The sequence below is a fragment of the Onychomys torridus genome, chromosome 1 (assembly GCF_903995425.1).
Source record: "Onychomys torridus chromosome 1, mOncTor1.1, whole genome shotgun sequence".
Lineage (NCBI taxonomy): Eukaryota > Metazoa > Chordata > Mammalia > Rodentia > Cricetidae > Onychomys > Onychomys torridus.
The window spans coordinates 145,083,781-145,097,455 of NC_050443.1; the positions used below are offsets into that span (position 1 = coordinate 145,083,781).

Below are 13,675 nucleotides of genomic sequence, written 5' to 3' on the forward strand. Positions count from 1 at the left end.
ATATTAATGAAATAATGGGGAGCTTTTTTTTTTCCTTTCTCCTTTTTCTTCATAACTCATCAGGTCTCGCCTCCTTCATAGTGGTTATCTGAACACTGTAGGATCGTGATGGAAATTGTCTTTTGATTATTAAGGCCTGGGCTCAGGCTGTCCCTTAGGATTCTGTCTGTGTGCATGTTGGTTCTATGGATTAGCACATTGGAGAGTGCATTGGAAACATTTTTTTTTTTTTTAATCCCACTGGCGTTTTTAACATGCCAGGTTGTTTTGTGTTCTGTACCAGGTTTTCTTTGCAAAACCTTTCTTTTTCAGAAGGCATTGTACATAAGTGAAAGAAATTATGTCTGAGCTGTAATCACTCTTTATATTGATTGTTATACTCACATGATCATAAATATTAGCCATGTTTGGTGCTGTGGAGAAATGAAGGTAATTGCCTTGTGATTAGAACTCTTTCAGCTAGGAGAGGATTGATTAGCATTTCCACACTGGAGGCAATATTGAGAGGCCGGAGGAGGAACAAATACCAACATCAGTTATTTGTGTGAGAAAGCAATCTCAAAATGTCATTTTAAGATTTTTTTTAAGAAAATTTCTTTTCCATGGTCAGATTTTCTTTTGTCTGTTTTTTTTTTTCCTCTTTTAATTTTTCTTATAAGTTTCGAGACTTACTAGGAAAAAAAGAAAAGTTTGAACTTGTGGGTCCTGTCACGTGGATCTTTTAGCCTTTTCTGAACAGGTCCCCTTCACACCTGGCTGTTTTTATAGCTATTTTATTATCTTTCTGTATTAGTGCTGCTGGCTCTGGGTTAAAGCAAGCGTTTGCAGGTAATTGGAAAAAAAAAAAAGTGTTTTTGCTGTTTGTGAGTGTGTGTGTTCTCTATCGGGTGATTTCATTGCGTCTACCAAGGAATGTGACTTCATACTTCCCTTCTGTTCCCTTGTTTACTAATTTCTATGTTAGAACAAAAATCTGGATGGAATTGTTGATTTATGTTGTGAATCATGAATACATTGATGTAAAACCTTAAAGGTCGGGGCTCTTGTGACTGCATAGATATATTCATAGAGGATTATTTTGTTTTCTTTTGCCCCTGGTTTTTGTTTATTGTTACTGTCCTTACAATAATGACACCTTTAGAATATTTTGCTTATTTTAAGATAAATTTTATTCAGATTCAGTCATTTTCAAGCACTTGAATGTATAGATACACTGTTTTCTATTAGTGCTTTAGGCCTTATAATATAGACATATATATATATATATATATATATATATATATATATATATTTCTTAGGTTAAAGATATATTTTTTCCAATATGGTGGTGGCTTTTTCTTTTCTTTTTTTTTCTTCATTGATGACTGTTAACTCTTAGTTTTACTTTATTAGTTTCATTTTATTCTAATGATTCAAGATATGTTTATCTATACCCCTTATTATAAAGGTATGGGTATGTTTGTCTTGGTTATTTTCCTTACTTGAATTTCTTTCCTCCTTTGTTTCCGGTTCACAGGCCATCGAAGACGGCAATTTGGAAGAAATGGAAGAGGAAGTACGGCTTAAGAAGAGAAAAAGACGAAGAAATGTGGATAAAGATCCTGTGAAGGAAGATGTGGAAAAAGCGAAGAAAAGAAGAGGCCGCCCTCCAGCTGAGAAACTGTCACCAAACCCCCCAAAACTAACGAAGCAGATGAACGCCATCATAGATACTGTGATAAACTACAAAGACAGGTGAGTGTGTGGTTCCTTCTCCTCCACCAAGCCCGTGAGTGGCAGGAATTAAAAAGATGTGCACTTGGGTTCCAGGGCTCTTTCTAATTTGCCTTTTATGGCTTTGTCCAGGAAGGTATGAGTTGCCTTGTACCTTGAGAAATGGCCATCAGTGATACTTTGTATGATGTTTCACTGTGTCTTGTTGAATATGGTGGGAAATGAGACCAGACTTCTTTGTAAAGAAGTCTCATCTGGAGAAGGGTTCTTCAGGAGCCCTGCTGAGAGAGGTGTTGGGATGATGGGATGAAATTAATTTTTTCGAAGTTGACTCATTAGGAAATAAAGAATTGCAGATGTATTTAAGGTAAATCTTTTACATTAATAAAGGCCCTGTTCAAAAAAAAAAAAAAAAAAAAAAAAAAGCTACCTCTCTGAAACCATTGTGCTTCTCTCCTTCTATCGCTCGGGTTTTGAGCGCTCCTGTGAGCTGTCTTCTCTCGGGTCCTGGCTGTGTGTGCTCAGAGTGGTGTTTCAGCGGGTTCACTCATTTTTAACGGACTTTTTAGGTGTCATCAATAAGAAGGCGGTGCTGGGCACAGGCAAGACCACTTTAAACAATGAATTTAATTATTTGGAAATGGAGGCAGAGGCACTGACTCAGTAGTCAGTCAACCCTTTACTAGTTAACTAGTTAGGCTCCATTGGAGTTGGTTGGTTTTGGTTACTTGTTATGAGTTTCCTTTGAAGCGATGGTATTATCCTTGGAAGGCAGTCTCTTCTTTCCATTGGAAGCAGACTAAATTTCTGCCCTCTAAATTGCATGGTCCTAGAAATCAGTTGTTAAAGATGGTCAGTTTTCACCAGGAACCCCTATTGTTCTGTACACCCGCTGAGTAGCCTGGGAAGGGCTAAATTGCTATTTGGGTTTTTCCTGGTAGCTTTGATGCGTTGTGTGGCAGGCAGGAAGAAGTGATGGGAAAGATGAAGTAGCATAAAAAGTAAGAACTTTCCATCAGGAATTTCGCTCTTAAGCCTTCCTCACCTACGTGGCTTTTACCGGAACAGCGATGGGGAGAGGAGGGGTCAGAATTTCTTGTCTCTCTGGACCCATCAAGCCTCCTAACACCTGTGCTTGCTGGTGTCAGTGTTTTTGAAAAGGCGTACATCCTTTTTGATATTGTAAAGCGGCCACCAAGGGCAGCCCCCATCTTCTTGAGTTTGGATCAACTGCTCATTGACAACCTAGGGAGGGAAGCTTGACCCCAAGTCCACTCTTGACCTGGAGTAAACACAATGTTTTTTCCCATCCAAACCAAGAATTAGTAATTCAGAAGTTTCTGTTCACCACCTCCCCGCCCCCGCCCCCCGGGTTCCACCTCTGGTGTGAGGAAATTGCAACTAAGTAGGGAGTATCACTCTACACAGACCTCTGACTTTTTTCTGCCTTTCTGTCAGAAGAGTATAACATCTGTTTCTATGACCAGATGTGCCAGGTCTTTGGCAGGCCTTTGATGATCACATTGCTTGCTGATTCAACCTGGGTCTGCTGGAACACTGAGAAGGGCTGAGAAAGTCTGTGGAGATTTAAAAGCTGGACCTTTCATAGTGGCTGTTGATTCCCATCTTCTTTAATCACCTACCGGGTCATCGCCTAGTGGGGCTCATGTTGAGGGTAGATTGTTTTGTTTGGATTTATGTTGTTGGGGAGGCAAGTTTATAATGCTTCTGTTTCTTGACACCCTCCCTGCTTGGAAAAACTTAAGAGTCTGGCAGCATTCTGCCTAACTTTCGGGGGGTGGGGGGTGGGGGGGGGACACTCAGCAGGGAGGAAGAAATGGCTGTTCTCTTCACCTGGTGCTCACAGGTGGTCTCAGCTGTTGCCATTTCTACCACCAATGTGGAGTATGAGTTGCCTGTTGTTGACAGGCTTTGCATAGCTCATTTACATTGCCTGCTGGCTGCCTTTGTGACATCCTGGTGTACATGACTGCAACAGATTTGCCCTAGCGCCCATTCCCAAACTCAGAGCCATGGGAACAGAACTCCTTGATTTCTGGGGAAGCAGAGCCCAGGGCCTCACAGCACATGCTCCTTGAGCCTCAGTTACTTCTATTTAACTCTTGACTTTGGTGTCACCTAGCTGGGGAACTCTTAACTTCCCTGATCCTCAGTTTTCCCATGCACAAAGGAGAATAGTTCTTTCCCCAGCCTGTGGCATTGTTATCCTGGGCAGTTAATATAACCCCAGATTCTTTGAATAGTTTAGTGATTAATAATCAGACTCTCAGACTGTTTACAGCTAATCACGCAGGTGAAGGGACCTCTGAACACTGGGAAGAAAGTGTCCTTGCTGATACTGGTTTCCATGGATTTAGTTCCAGAAACAGAAAATGCAGTCTCACCGGAACTGACTATTGAGCATGTCTGTAGTCGTACTGTAGGCAAAGGATTTCTAAATATTTCGGCATGCAGATATTCAGGGGCCGTTCCTCTTTCCCTGGCTTTTATTTATTTATTTGCTTATTCAGTGCTCCCTAAAAAAGTGCCCCCCTAAGACTCGTTTTTGTCTGTTCCTGCATTTTTAGGTACTTTCTGGAGATCATATACTAAATTTCTCAACACTGCATGTTCCATGTATATTTCATGTTAGTGATCCTCCAGAAAAAGCAACTGACTCTATTTATATTTTTTATTTCTCTTACCAAACTTGGTTCTCAAGTAGGAGGTGCTCAAATTAGGAGGCCCTTAATTAGATACAGAGTTATATTTTTGGTTCATTTTAGAAAACACTACTGGAAAAAAAAATGTACATCTTGCTGTATTGAGGTTTCTCCAGCATCAGAGGCAGTTATAATACAGTAACTCAGCCCACCTAAAGAAATACCACCTGTACTAAACTCCAGCTAACACCCCCATCCAGTGTTAGGGTTCCGATGGCTATGTGGCTGGACAGTATATTGAGTGTGTGTATCTATATTTAAGAGATACATAAGAAGAATGAATCACCACTCGAACAGTTGTTTAAAAGTCCTGGGACAGATGTGGCTTGATATTTCCATAAAGATGTAAGATAATTTAGGTGACTATTTACTGCTTTGTATATAAAGCACGACAATTTAAAACTGTGAGCCTGCAGCGCCATTGACTTTGTGTGATTCACAAATGGATGGCTGTTAGGTAGTACAAGGCTGCTGGTTCCTATCTTGTTCTTTCTTCCAAATAGAAAACTTTGATCTCAGGTCACACTGAAGGCTTTGTTCTGACTGAGTGAACTTACTTTGTCTTCGGCTTATTTTGAAGGACTTTAACTCCCAACTCTCCTTCTATATATTTACCCCAAGACACTCTTGTACCTTTTTCAAATCGCCATGAGATGCCCTGGGAAATGGGTGGTGACCCACCTATCCCAGAGCTCTCCCAAGTCTCAGGAACCAGCCTCCAGTTAGCAGGATGACAGGCTCCTAGGGACAGCTCTGAAGAGCTGGGCCTTGGCTCTGCCCAGTCTGGTGTCCAGTGACTCGGATGCAGCAGCACTGGTGACAGAAAGACCTGCAGCCTGCAGATACGGATCCTGCATGGGCCACAGTTTCAGGAGGAACTTCTTGATGCCACAGGACTGCCTTAGATAGAGTGGGTCATCCTTTCCCACATTAAAATCATGCACACTAAATTTTAGCTATCGATTCTACAAACTCTTCAGAGAGTGAATCCAGTCTTGTTTCAAGAAATGTCCTTTTAAAATGGTTATACACTGGCCTATCCAGCCCAGGACCGCATTCTTCAGGTAGAAACACCCCACACACACACCACCACCACCACCCTTGCTTTATTTTCTGAGTGACACTTGGACCCCTCCTCAGACACATTTCACTCTTGTATTGCCCCATTTGAGACATACACCCATGCACTGTTCTCTGAGAGGATGGGTTAGCTTGCTTGCTTATTCTGGACACCAGAGTTCTGTGCACATGGCTCAAGAGTTACTTTGCTTTCTCCAGCATCCTTGACACAGAGCCAACTGATAGTGGACAGGTGACACATATGCCAGCCACGCCTTTTCTCAAAAACAGCCAATTTTAGGCTTGAGCTAAGGAAGCGTTGCTGTTGTTCAGCCGTTATATACTGTGTTCACTAGCTCAGTGCTGCTCCATCCTGCAGAGTTTGTCCTCATCATTAACGTTACTTGTTTCTTATTCTTTAAACAAGTATTTACTTGTCCTCCTGAGGTTTTTTTTTTGAAGCTCAAGATGTGACATAAACACCAGACAGTGGTGCGCATGCCTTTAATTCCAGTGCTTGGGAGGCAGAGGCAGGTAGATCTTTGTGAGTTCAAGGCCAGCCTGGTCTACAGAGCTAGTTCCAGGACAACTAGGACTGTTACACAGAGAAACCCTGTCTGGAAAACAAACACATGCACACACACACAAAAGGATGTGGCATAAACTATGGCTGAAATGTTTATAAAGAGACCGGGACAGGGCTCTGTGACATGCCCTTGCCATCGGTACAGGCTGCTGTGAATATAGTGACTAGTAATCCTTGCACTTGGTTAAATGCCGTTGAACCTATGTGGCCAAGCTATCATGTCACCCACGTTCATCTGTCCCTTCTCAAGGTTATCAAGAAAGACTGAAACCAAATACACCGTGTTTGTAGCCTTTCCCATCTATCAACCTAGAAACCCTGCTGAAAATGTGAAATGAGGTTAGCCTGCCTGCCATGGCTTTTTCAGAGACACCCCCTGCTAGTACTTAATGATGTTATTTATCTTTGCTAAGTAGCCCCCTGGCCTCTGAGTAATTTAGTCTAAGTTCTCAACAAGGGTCAACATGAAGCCTTACAGTCTCGGGTTTCATTTCCCATTTCAAAACGGGCTTGCTCTCCAACCTTGGGTTTCATTTCCACTGTCTGATTTCCTGCGCATTGATGGCAGAAGCAATCTACACTCTTTCAGCATGTAATTAGTTTGTTTGCAGCTGGTCACTTGAACTCATTTGAAGCACCTTGATATGTTCTTTATTTAAAAAAAAATATATATATATATATATATATATATATATATATATATATATATATATATATATATATATATCAACTCTCCTATCAGGAGCTTCTGCTCTGTTTTTGTTATACCTTGCTTTTCAGATCTGTGTTCTCATCCCTGAAGACTTAGGAAACAGTGGTGTATGGTGTGCACACATGTTAACCAGCGCTAGGGGGCCGAGGCACAAGGATAGCCAGTTTGAGGCCAGGCTGGGCAACATAATGAGACCTTGTCTCAGGAAGAAAAAAAAAAAAAAACACTAACAATAATGACCACAAAAAAGCAAACCAAAAAATTCTAATAATCTGGAAACAGAATATGCATTTATGCATTTTTTTTAAACCTCTCTTGTTTGCTGTACACATGGTTTGAAGATGGATGACTTGAAGGTGCGTTTGTGAGACCTGCCATCTGCACAGGGTGTGGACCTTAGGTCCAACTCTGAAGATGGCATGAAGCAGTGGGGAAGGTGGGAGGTTCTGCTTGGTAGTCTGATCCATGGCTGCAGTGCTACCATACATACAGCACTACCATACATACAGCGTAGGAGGCAAGACAGGAATGGCAGCTATGTATCTCCTGCCTTCCTGGATAGATACTCCCCCGGCCCTTCCATTTTAATAAGCCCTTAGTGATAAATTGATCAAGTACAGGCCTCTTCTTGATCTGCATTTAGTGCTTTTGGCATTGGGGAAATCATCTACCCATCCTGGAAATATTCCCTGTGCTGTTTTCAGTTCCAGCGATGGACTGCTAAATCTAGCCATAGGGTCCTCATCCCAGGTCCCTCTCCCACCTCCACTGCTCTGCACCTTGCAGGAAAGACGGTGTCAAGATACTGATGCCAAATAGGGAAGGCGGCTGGGAAGGCAGGGTCAGGAGAGCCCTGCTAAACAACAAAACAGGCAGTGTTTCTTTACATTGTAACACTTTTTAAAGGATGTGGCAGTGTGAAACCCAATCACAACTGTCCTTGTTTAATCCCTGCATACACCAGAAAGTATCTTGTAGCATCCCTTATTTCAGGTTGGGCAGAGCCACTATTGGTGAAGACTCACGTTTAAGCAGTCCATTCTCCAGGACTCTGGTTCAGGGTTGTTGCTTCCTTTCAAGGTTTTCTCTCTCAGAGCTCCTCTTAAAAGTTCACTGGGGTGTGCCCTGGGTCTAAGTCTTCTGTTGGAGGCTTCTAGCCAGGGGATGGCTCACACCACAGTGCTTACTGCCTTTCGAAACAGACTTATAAAGTACATCTGTAACCCCAAATCTTGGGCATAATTTAGCGTCTATTATGGAGTACACTTTTATATTTTTTCCCCAAGCCAGTCAGATTCCTCACCTATATCAAAATGGCTGGAATTTGTTCTGTTAGAATCTCCTTTGTTTAGTTAGCACCTGGCCCCTCTGTTAGATTGCAGCCCCATTGGTCTCAGATCTCAGATCGTAGAACTGACTCTCTCTGAATTACTTACAATATATTTTATAGAATGCCGGGGATGGTATTCATCCTTCGTGGCTTTCTCTCCCTCTGCTGCTGGGCCTTCTGAGCAGAACTTCTGTGTCCACATCAGCAGCCTGAGACCCCTAATATGAAACATTAGAAGTCTCCCCTCTGCACCTCACTTGTAACACTCAGAAGCAAAGTTCCCTCCCCGCACAAGGTCTCCAAGTCAAGCATCCTGCATCTTCACACACTATCTCCATGAGCCCCTGGAGCCCCTGGCCTGGAACAGCTGCCGCTTGTGTAGGAGGCCGGCCTCTCCTTGCTTACTGCCTTGCTTTCTTTTGGAGGCACACATCTAATCATGTCTTCCTGTTCTTTAAAAGCTTCCAGACTTCTTCTGGCTTTGGGAAAGTAGGTTCCCAGGTTCTGAACCTAGCAACCTTACAGTTTTGTTTTCCAGTGTGGCCCTCTCGTTCTCACTTGGATTTCAGACATCCTGGTTAATGCTGTATATTTGGAATTCTGCATGCACTTTTATACCTCTGCTGTGTGGTGTTTGCTGACCCTGTCCAGTTGCCTTCTGCTCTGGGTGAAGCAAGCAGTGGCCCTGCAGAGATGGGCTAGCTTGGATTTGCCACAGGAGACAGCTGGTTGAATCTAGAGCATAGTCTGGGTTGGCTGGAGGGCTTTCCCATGGTGTTACCCTGCTGATGGGTGCCTTCCTGTGCCACCACACAGAAGGTCGCCTATGTGTCAATGTCCAAAATTGTCAGGTAACCCTCAGAGAGTGGCTCAGATCCTTTGGCAGTCAAGAGTACTTATTCATTGATCTGTTGAAAACAAGGGATCAGGAAAGGAGCGCCTAGTTTGTGACAATAAACCAGGCTGCTGCATGGAATCCATTCATGTGGTGGGCACTGTGACAAAAAACACCTTCTCTAGCGCATAGTCAGGAGTTGTTTTGGTAAGTATTATCCCTGTTGTACAGATGAGAGGCCAAACAAGATAACACATCCCTAACACGGCTTCTCGTTCTCTGCTACTTTCGGAACTACCAATGGGACACTAGGCGTGGATGGAAATGGAACAGGGGAACAGGGAGAAAGGGCCCTAAGACGTTAGGAAGCCGTGCCCCACCCCTATCACTTTGGAGATACGTGTATCATTGCAGAATGATACCTTGTATGATCTTCTCAACCAGGCTGACCCAGGGAAATGAATTGCTCCAGGTCACCCAGCCTGAGAGGAAAGGAGCTGGGCTGGAGGACACAGGTCTTCTGACTCTAGTGTTCTTTTTACTCTGCCGCAGGTGTAACGTGGAGAAGGTGCCCTGTAATTCTCAGTTGGAAATAGAAGGAAACAGGTCAGGACCTGCCTTGTATTCCCATGTCTCTAAACACAGGTATCCTTTGGTACACAAAGCAAGCCAATGCATAGACTTGGTCTTTGGAAACATATTTATCTAGTCGCCACTCCCCTGCCCCCAGTCGCCTCTACTTGGAATGGGGTTGCAGGCACACACATTCTTAAATACCTGCCATGCTTTTGAGGTTGTTGTGCGGTGTGCTCACCTGGAAGAGCCCGCTTGTACATGCATGTCTTACAAAGGTGGCAGGAGCCATCTGGAAGCCTGCCCAGCCTGAAGCACCTCAGAGGTAGGTCTCAGCCTCCTCTGCCCCCCTCTGCCCCTCATCCTGGTATGTGTCCTATGGACCTTGTAGTGCTGTGCTGCCCAGGTGTTGACACTTAACGCCAAACCCTCCAGGAGACCTGATGCGTGTGTCATGAAGTTGAGTGCATGTGCATACAGCTGTGCATCCTGGAGTTGACTGCAGTTGGCATGAGGGTTGGAGGGGCTGGTGCTTCTTGCATTTACTCTTGAGTGTGTGCCAGGCTGGATTTCAGGCTGTGACCTTTGAGCCTCCCGTAGTGATGAGTCCTAAGCTTCCTCGGCCAGTCTGTCTAACTTTCATGTGCCTCTGCCTCAGCTGGGTGGAAATCAGAAGCCTAAAGAGGCTAGATCTGGATGGTGTTGGTTGATGGGCGATGGATGGGTGCAGCAGCGCCCAGTTAAGAGTGATCAGGATGTTGCGTGTGATATTTTCCTCCCTTTTGGTCAAGCTGACTTGTTGAAATTATTTTCAGCAGTGCTTTGCCTCCTGTCTTAGAGTTTTGTCAAAAGATCCAGTAATGTTGTGCATACCCTAACCCTAACCCAGTCAATGCAGGATCTAATCTAGGGCCCAAAAGAAGAGAACTGAGGTTGTATCTTGTATTTCAGAATGAACAGGTGTTGATTTGTAGCCGTTTAAAATTGGGCCTGAAGTACATATCTGTAGGGAGATGAAACTTGGGCCAGATTGTTGGTGCTCAGTAAGCAGTGTCCAGTCCTAGAAAGCACACATACCACAGTGCCTGCTGAGCACTGCCAATTAGGCTCTGTTTCTAGCATCAAGAGAAAGGATTCAGGGTGACTCTCTAAGTCACTAAGGCTGTTTACATAACAAAGTGACTTGTGTGGACCTAGAAAGGAAGCCTGATGGTCTAAATGGCAAAGTCGGGGCTAAACAACCCCCTCCCTAGAACTCCTCTGTTCCTCTGAGTTCCTTTTGCCTTTGCCCCTCCCCCTCTCCTCCAGCAGAGCAGTCACATGACCGTGAAAGAGTGGATTAATGACTTTAAAGGCTATTGCAAACCCCTAATGTCATGCCTGGGCTTTCTGAGGGTAGAGAATATAACCTTATGCAGTTAGGACCTGGATAAATCCATTTTTACTAAATACACACTTAAATGCTTATTTCTAGAGGTTAGAAGAGGCTTGGCTCTCTTGCTTCTGTGGGGGCTTTTTTTCTTTTTTCTTTTTTTTTTTTGGTTTTTGTTTGTTTGTTTGTTTGTTTGTTTTAAGACAGGGTTTCTCTGTGTAGTTTTGATGCCTGTCCTGGATCTCGCTCTGTAGCCCAGGCTGGCCTCGAACTCACAGAGATCCGCCTGCCTCTGCCTCCAGAGTGCTGGGATTAAAGGCGTCGCCGCTGCCACCGCCACCACCACCGCCACCACCACCACCACCACCACCACCGGGCCTGTGGGGGCTCTTTAGAGCTGGTGTCCTTTCATACTGTCCCCAGTGTTTCCTCGTCCCCTAAGCCTGAGCTAATTGTGTGGCATCGGAGTTGTTTTTATGATAAATTAGCCCTTCTTTAGAGCAGTTGCTCAAAAATCCTTTCTTTCTGTGCAAAAGCCCAATGTTTTCGGTGTCAGTCTCTGTGTAAGTATTGAAAGCAGAGAGCAGGGAGAGAGAAAAAAGAACTCGTAAAACAGATTGCCTTCTGGCCCTGCTAGAAGGGCCATGTCAACAAGTTGTGCAGACACCTGGCCCGGGGGACAATAGGGGAGGAGGATGCCAGCTCCAAAGAGCACCCCCAGAAGCAAGGTGGCAGGATGGGGGGAGTGGGATGCAGCCGTTGGCTTGTGGGTGGCACAGGGATTGGGTTGGAGTAAGCCTGAGAGGTGAGAGTGTGCAAACCAAAGTACTCAGTAACGTGGGTGTGAGCAGCTAGGGAAGGAGGTGTGGGTCAGCAGACCGCTTCTAGAGACCACATGTCCTGGTACAGCTAGGCTTCCCTGTCCAAAGCAAGAGCAGCCAGCCCCGTGGGAAGCAGCTGAGCAGACCTGGAAAGCTGCGAACTCCAAAGTGAAGAACCTGAGTGCGGTCTTCAAGAACTCGGATCTCCAAGGCAGCTTCTGTGCCTGTCCTTGCAGTTGACTGTCCAGTGTCCCACGTTGAGGACACAAATGAGGATACATCTGGGTTCTTGCCGAGAGGGTGCAGTGGCCAGTGCATGGTGTGCATGCGCTGTGGGTGGTGGGATGGATGCTGCCCACGGGAGAAGCTGGTTACGCTGTAACAAAAAAGAGAGGTTTCTAGGCCAGGGCACCTGTTCATTTTGGGGATAGCACCCTGATTACATTGTGAGGCTGGGAGTGAATGAGGCATGCTGGAAGGGTGTTGAGTTACAGTGAGTTACAGGGGTGTTGCTAGGTGAAGGAGGGAAGCATCGTTCTAATAAGGAAGTGGCCTTGGGGAGGAACATGGCAGAATACATGCTCAGAATGTCTGATGTACTTCAGCAGACTGAGTCTGAGGTGGCATCCTCAGAGCTCTTGGCTCTGTTTCCTGAGTGGTGAATGAAGGTTCTGAGCCTTTTATAGAAACGTAGGTGAAAGGAAAGTATATCCATGTGGCAGTGTGGATACACATTTCTGCATACATGTGTGTGTGTAGTGACCCAGCCCCACAGACTCCACAACGGGATACTTAGGTCTTCTCGGTCGCTGTTAACAGCCCTGGATGTCATGATTATATCATTAGTATTGACGGCTCTTTCAGAACCAGCCAGCAAATTCTTTTAGACAAAACCTATTTTTAGCAGCCTTGGCATTAGACATTCTATATTTCTTTAAATGGAGGGGGAAGGCTTCTAGAATGGCTCTCACGCCTAGACATCTTTGCATTTAGAGGCTTCAATTGGATTCCAGAAGAATTACCATGAAATAGCATCGTGACTAGGTAGAAGCGTTTAGACAGAATTCAAGTTCTAGTGCTGAGAAGTTCCTCATTCCCTGTCAGCTACTTTGGCCCTCACACAGTGTCGCCAGTTTGTCTCATGAACTAGCAAGCTAGTGAGGTCATAGCCTGGTGTTCTGTTCAGAAAATGCCTCCTAGAGTAGGACTTCCAACGCTGTCTTAGAGATATCCAGTGCAGCTACAGAATTGGGGTTGGGGGGTGATATTGCTGTCAACAGTCATAATTTTTTCCTTAGTCCAGTGTTTCCCAGACTCATTTGTTCAGTGAACTCTCTTTCCAGGAAACACTGTTAATAGCCCTGCCAAGTTGGCGTGCTATGGTGCACTCTTTGAACAATGCTGAATTGAGTTAGAGCTCTCATACTTCATTTTGAAGGTGTGCAGGTGAACGTGGGCTCTGGTGTCTTACTTCACCCTTATTACATACACCGCTGGTGTGAGTGTTGCTGGGGCAGGCTGCTGTGTCCTGGTGACTTGACACTTCTGGTACTCATCCAGTTAGACCTACATGCAGAAGGTGGGTAGACAAAGACACTTAGTCCCTCGGAGTGAGGGTGTCTGAGAAGAGGGAACCTCGATCAAGAAAATGGCTCCATAAAATCTTGCTTGTGGGCAAGCCTCGATGATGATGTGGGAGGGTCCAGCCTACTGTGGGTAGTGCCGCCCCTGGGCAGGTAGTCCTGGAGTATGTAAGAAAGCAGGCTGAGCTGGGCAGTGATGGCATGCTCCTGTAATCCCAGCACTCAGGAGGCAGAGACAGGCAGATAGATACCTGTGAGTTTAAGGCCAGCCTCTTCTACAGAGTGAGTTTCAGGACAGCCAGGACACAGTGAAACCCTGTCTCAAAAAGAAAAAGCAACAACAAAAAAGGAAAGCAGGCTGAACAAGG

General features: G+C 44.9%; 1 protein-coding gene across 9 annotated transcripts in view; it reads left to right on the forward strand.

The window, feature by feature from the left end:
- Positions 1–13,675, forward strand: part of Smarca2 (SWI/SNF related, matrix associated, actin dependent regulator of chromatin, subfamily a, member 2) — a 172,162-nt gene that overhangs the window by 143,832 nt on the left and 14,655 nt on the right. For 5 of the 9 annotated variants that reach the window (XM_036208296.1, XM_036208318.1, XM_036208304.1 and 2 more), the window contains exons 28-29: positions 1,517–1,734; positions 9,511–9,564. In XM_036208296.1, coding sequence (XP_036064189.1) covers positions 1,517–1,734; positions 9,511–9,564 — 272 coding nt within the window. Of the gene's footprint in view, positions 1–793; positions 829–1,516; positions 1,735–9,510; positions 9,565–13,675 lie in introns of all 9 variants that reach the window. The other 4 variants (XM_036208325.1, XM_036208335.1, XM_036208331.1 and 1 more) reach the window with 2 other exon arrangements.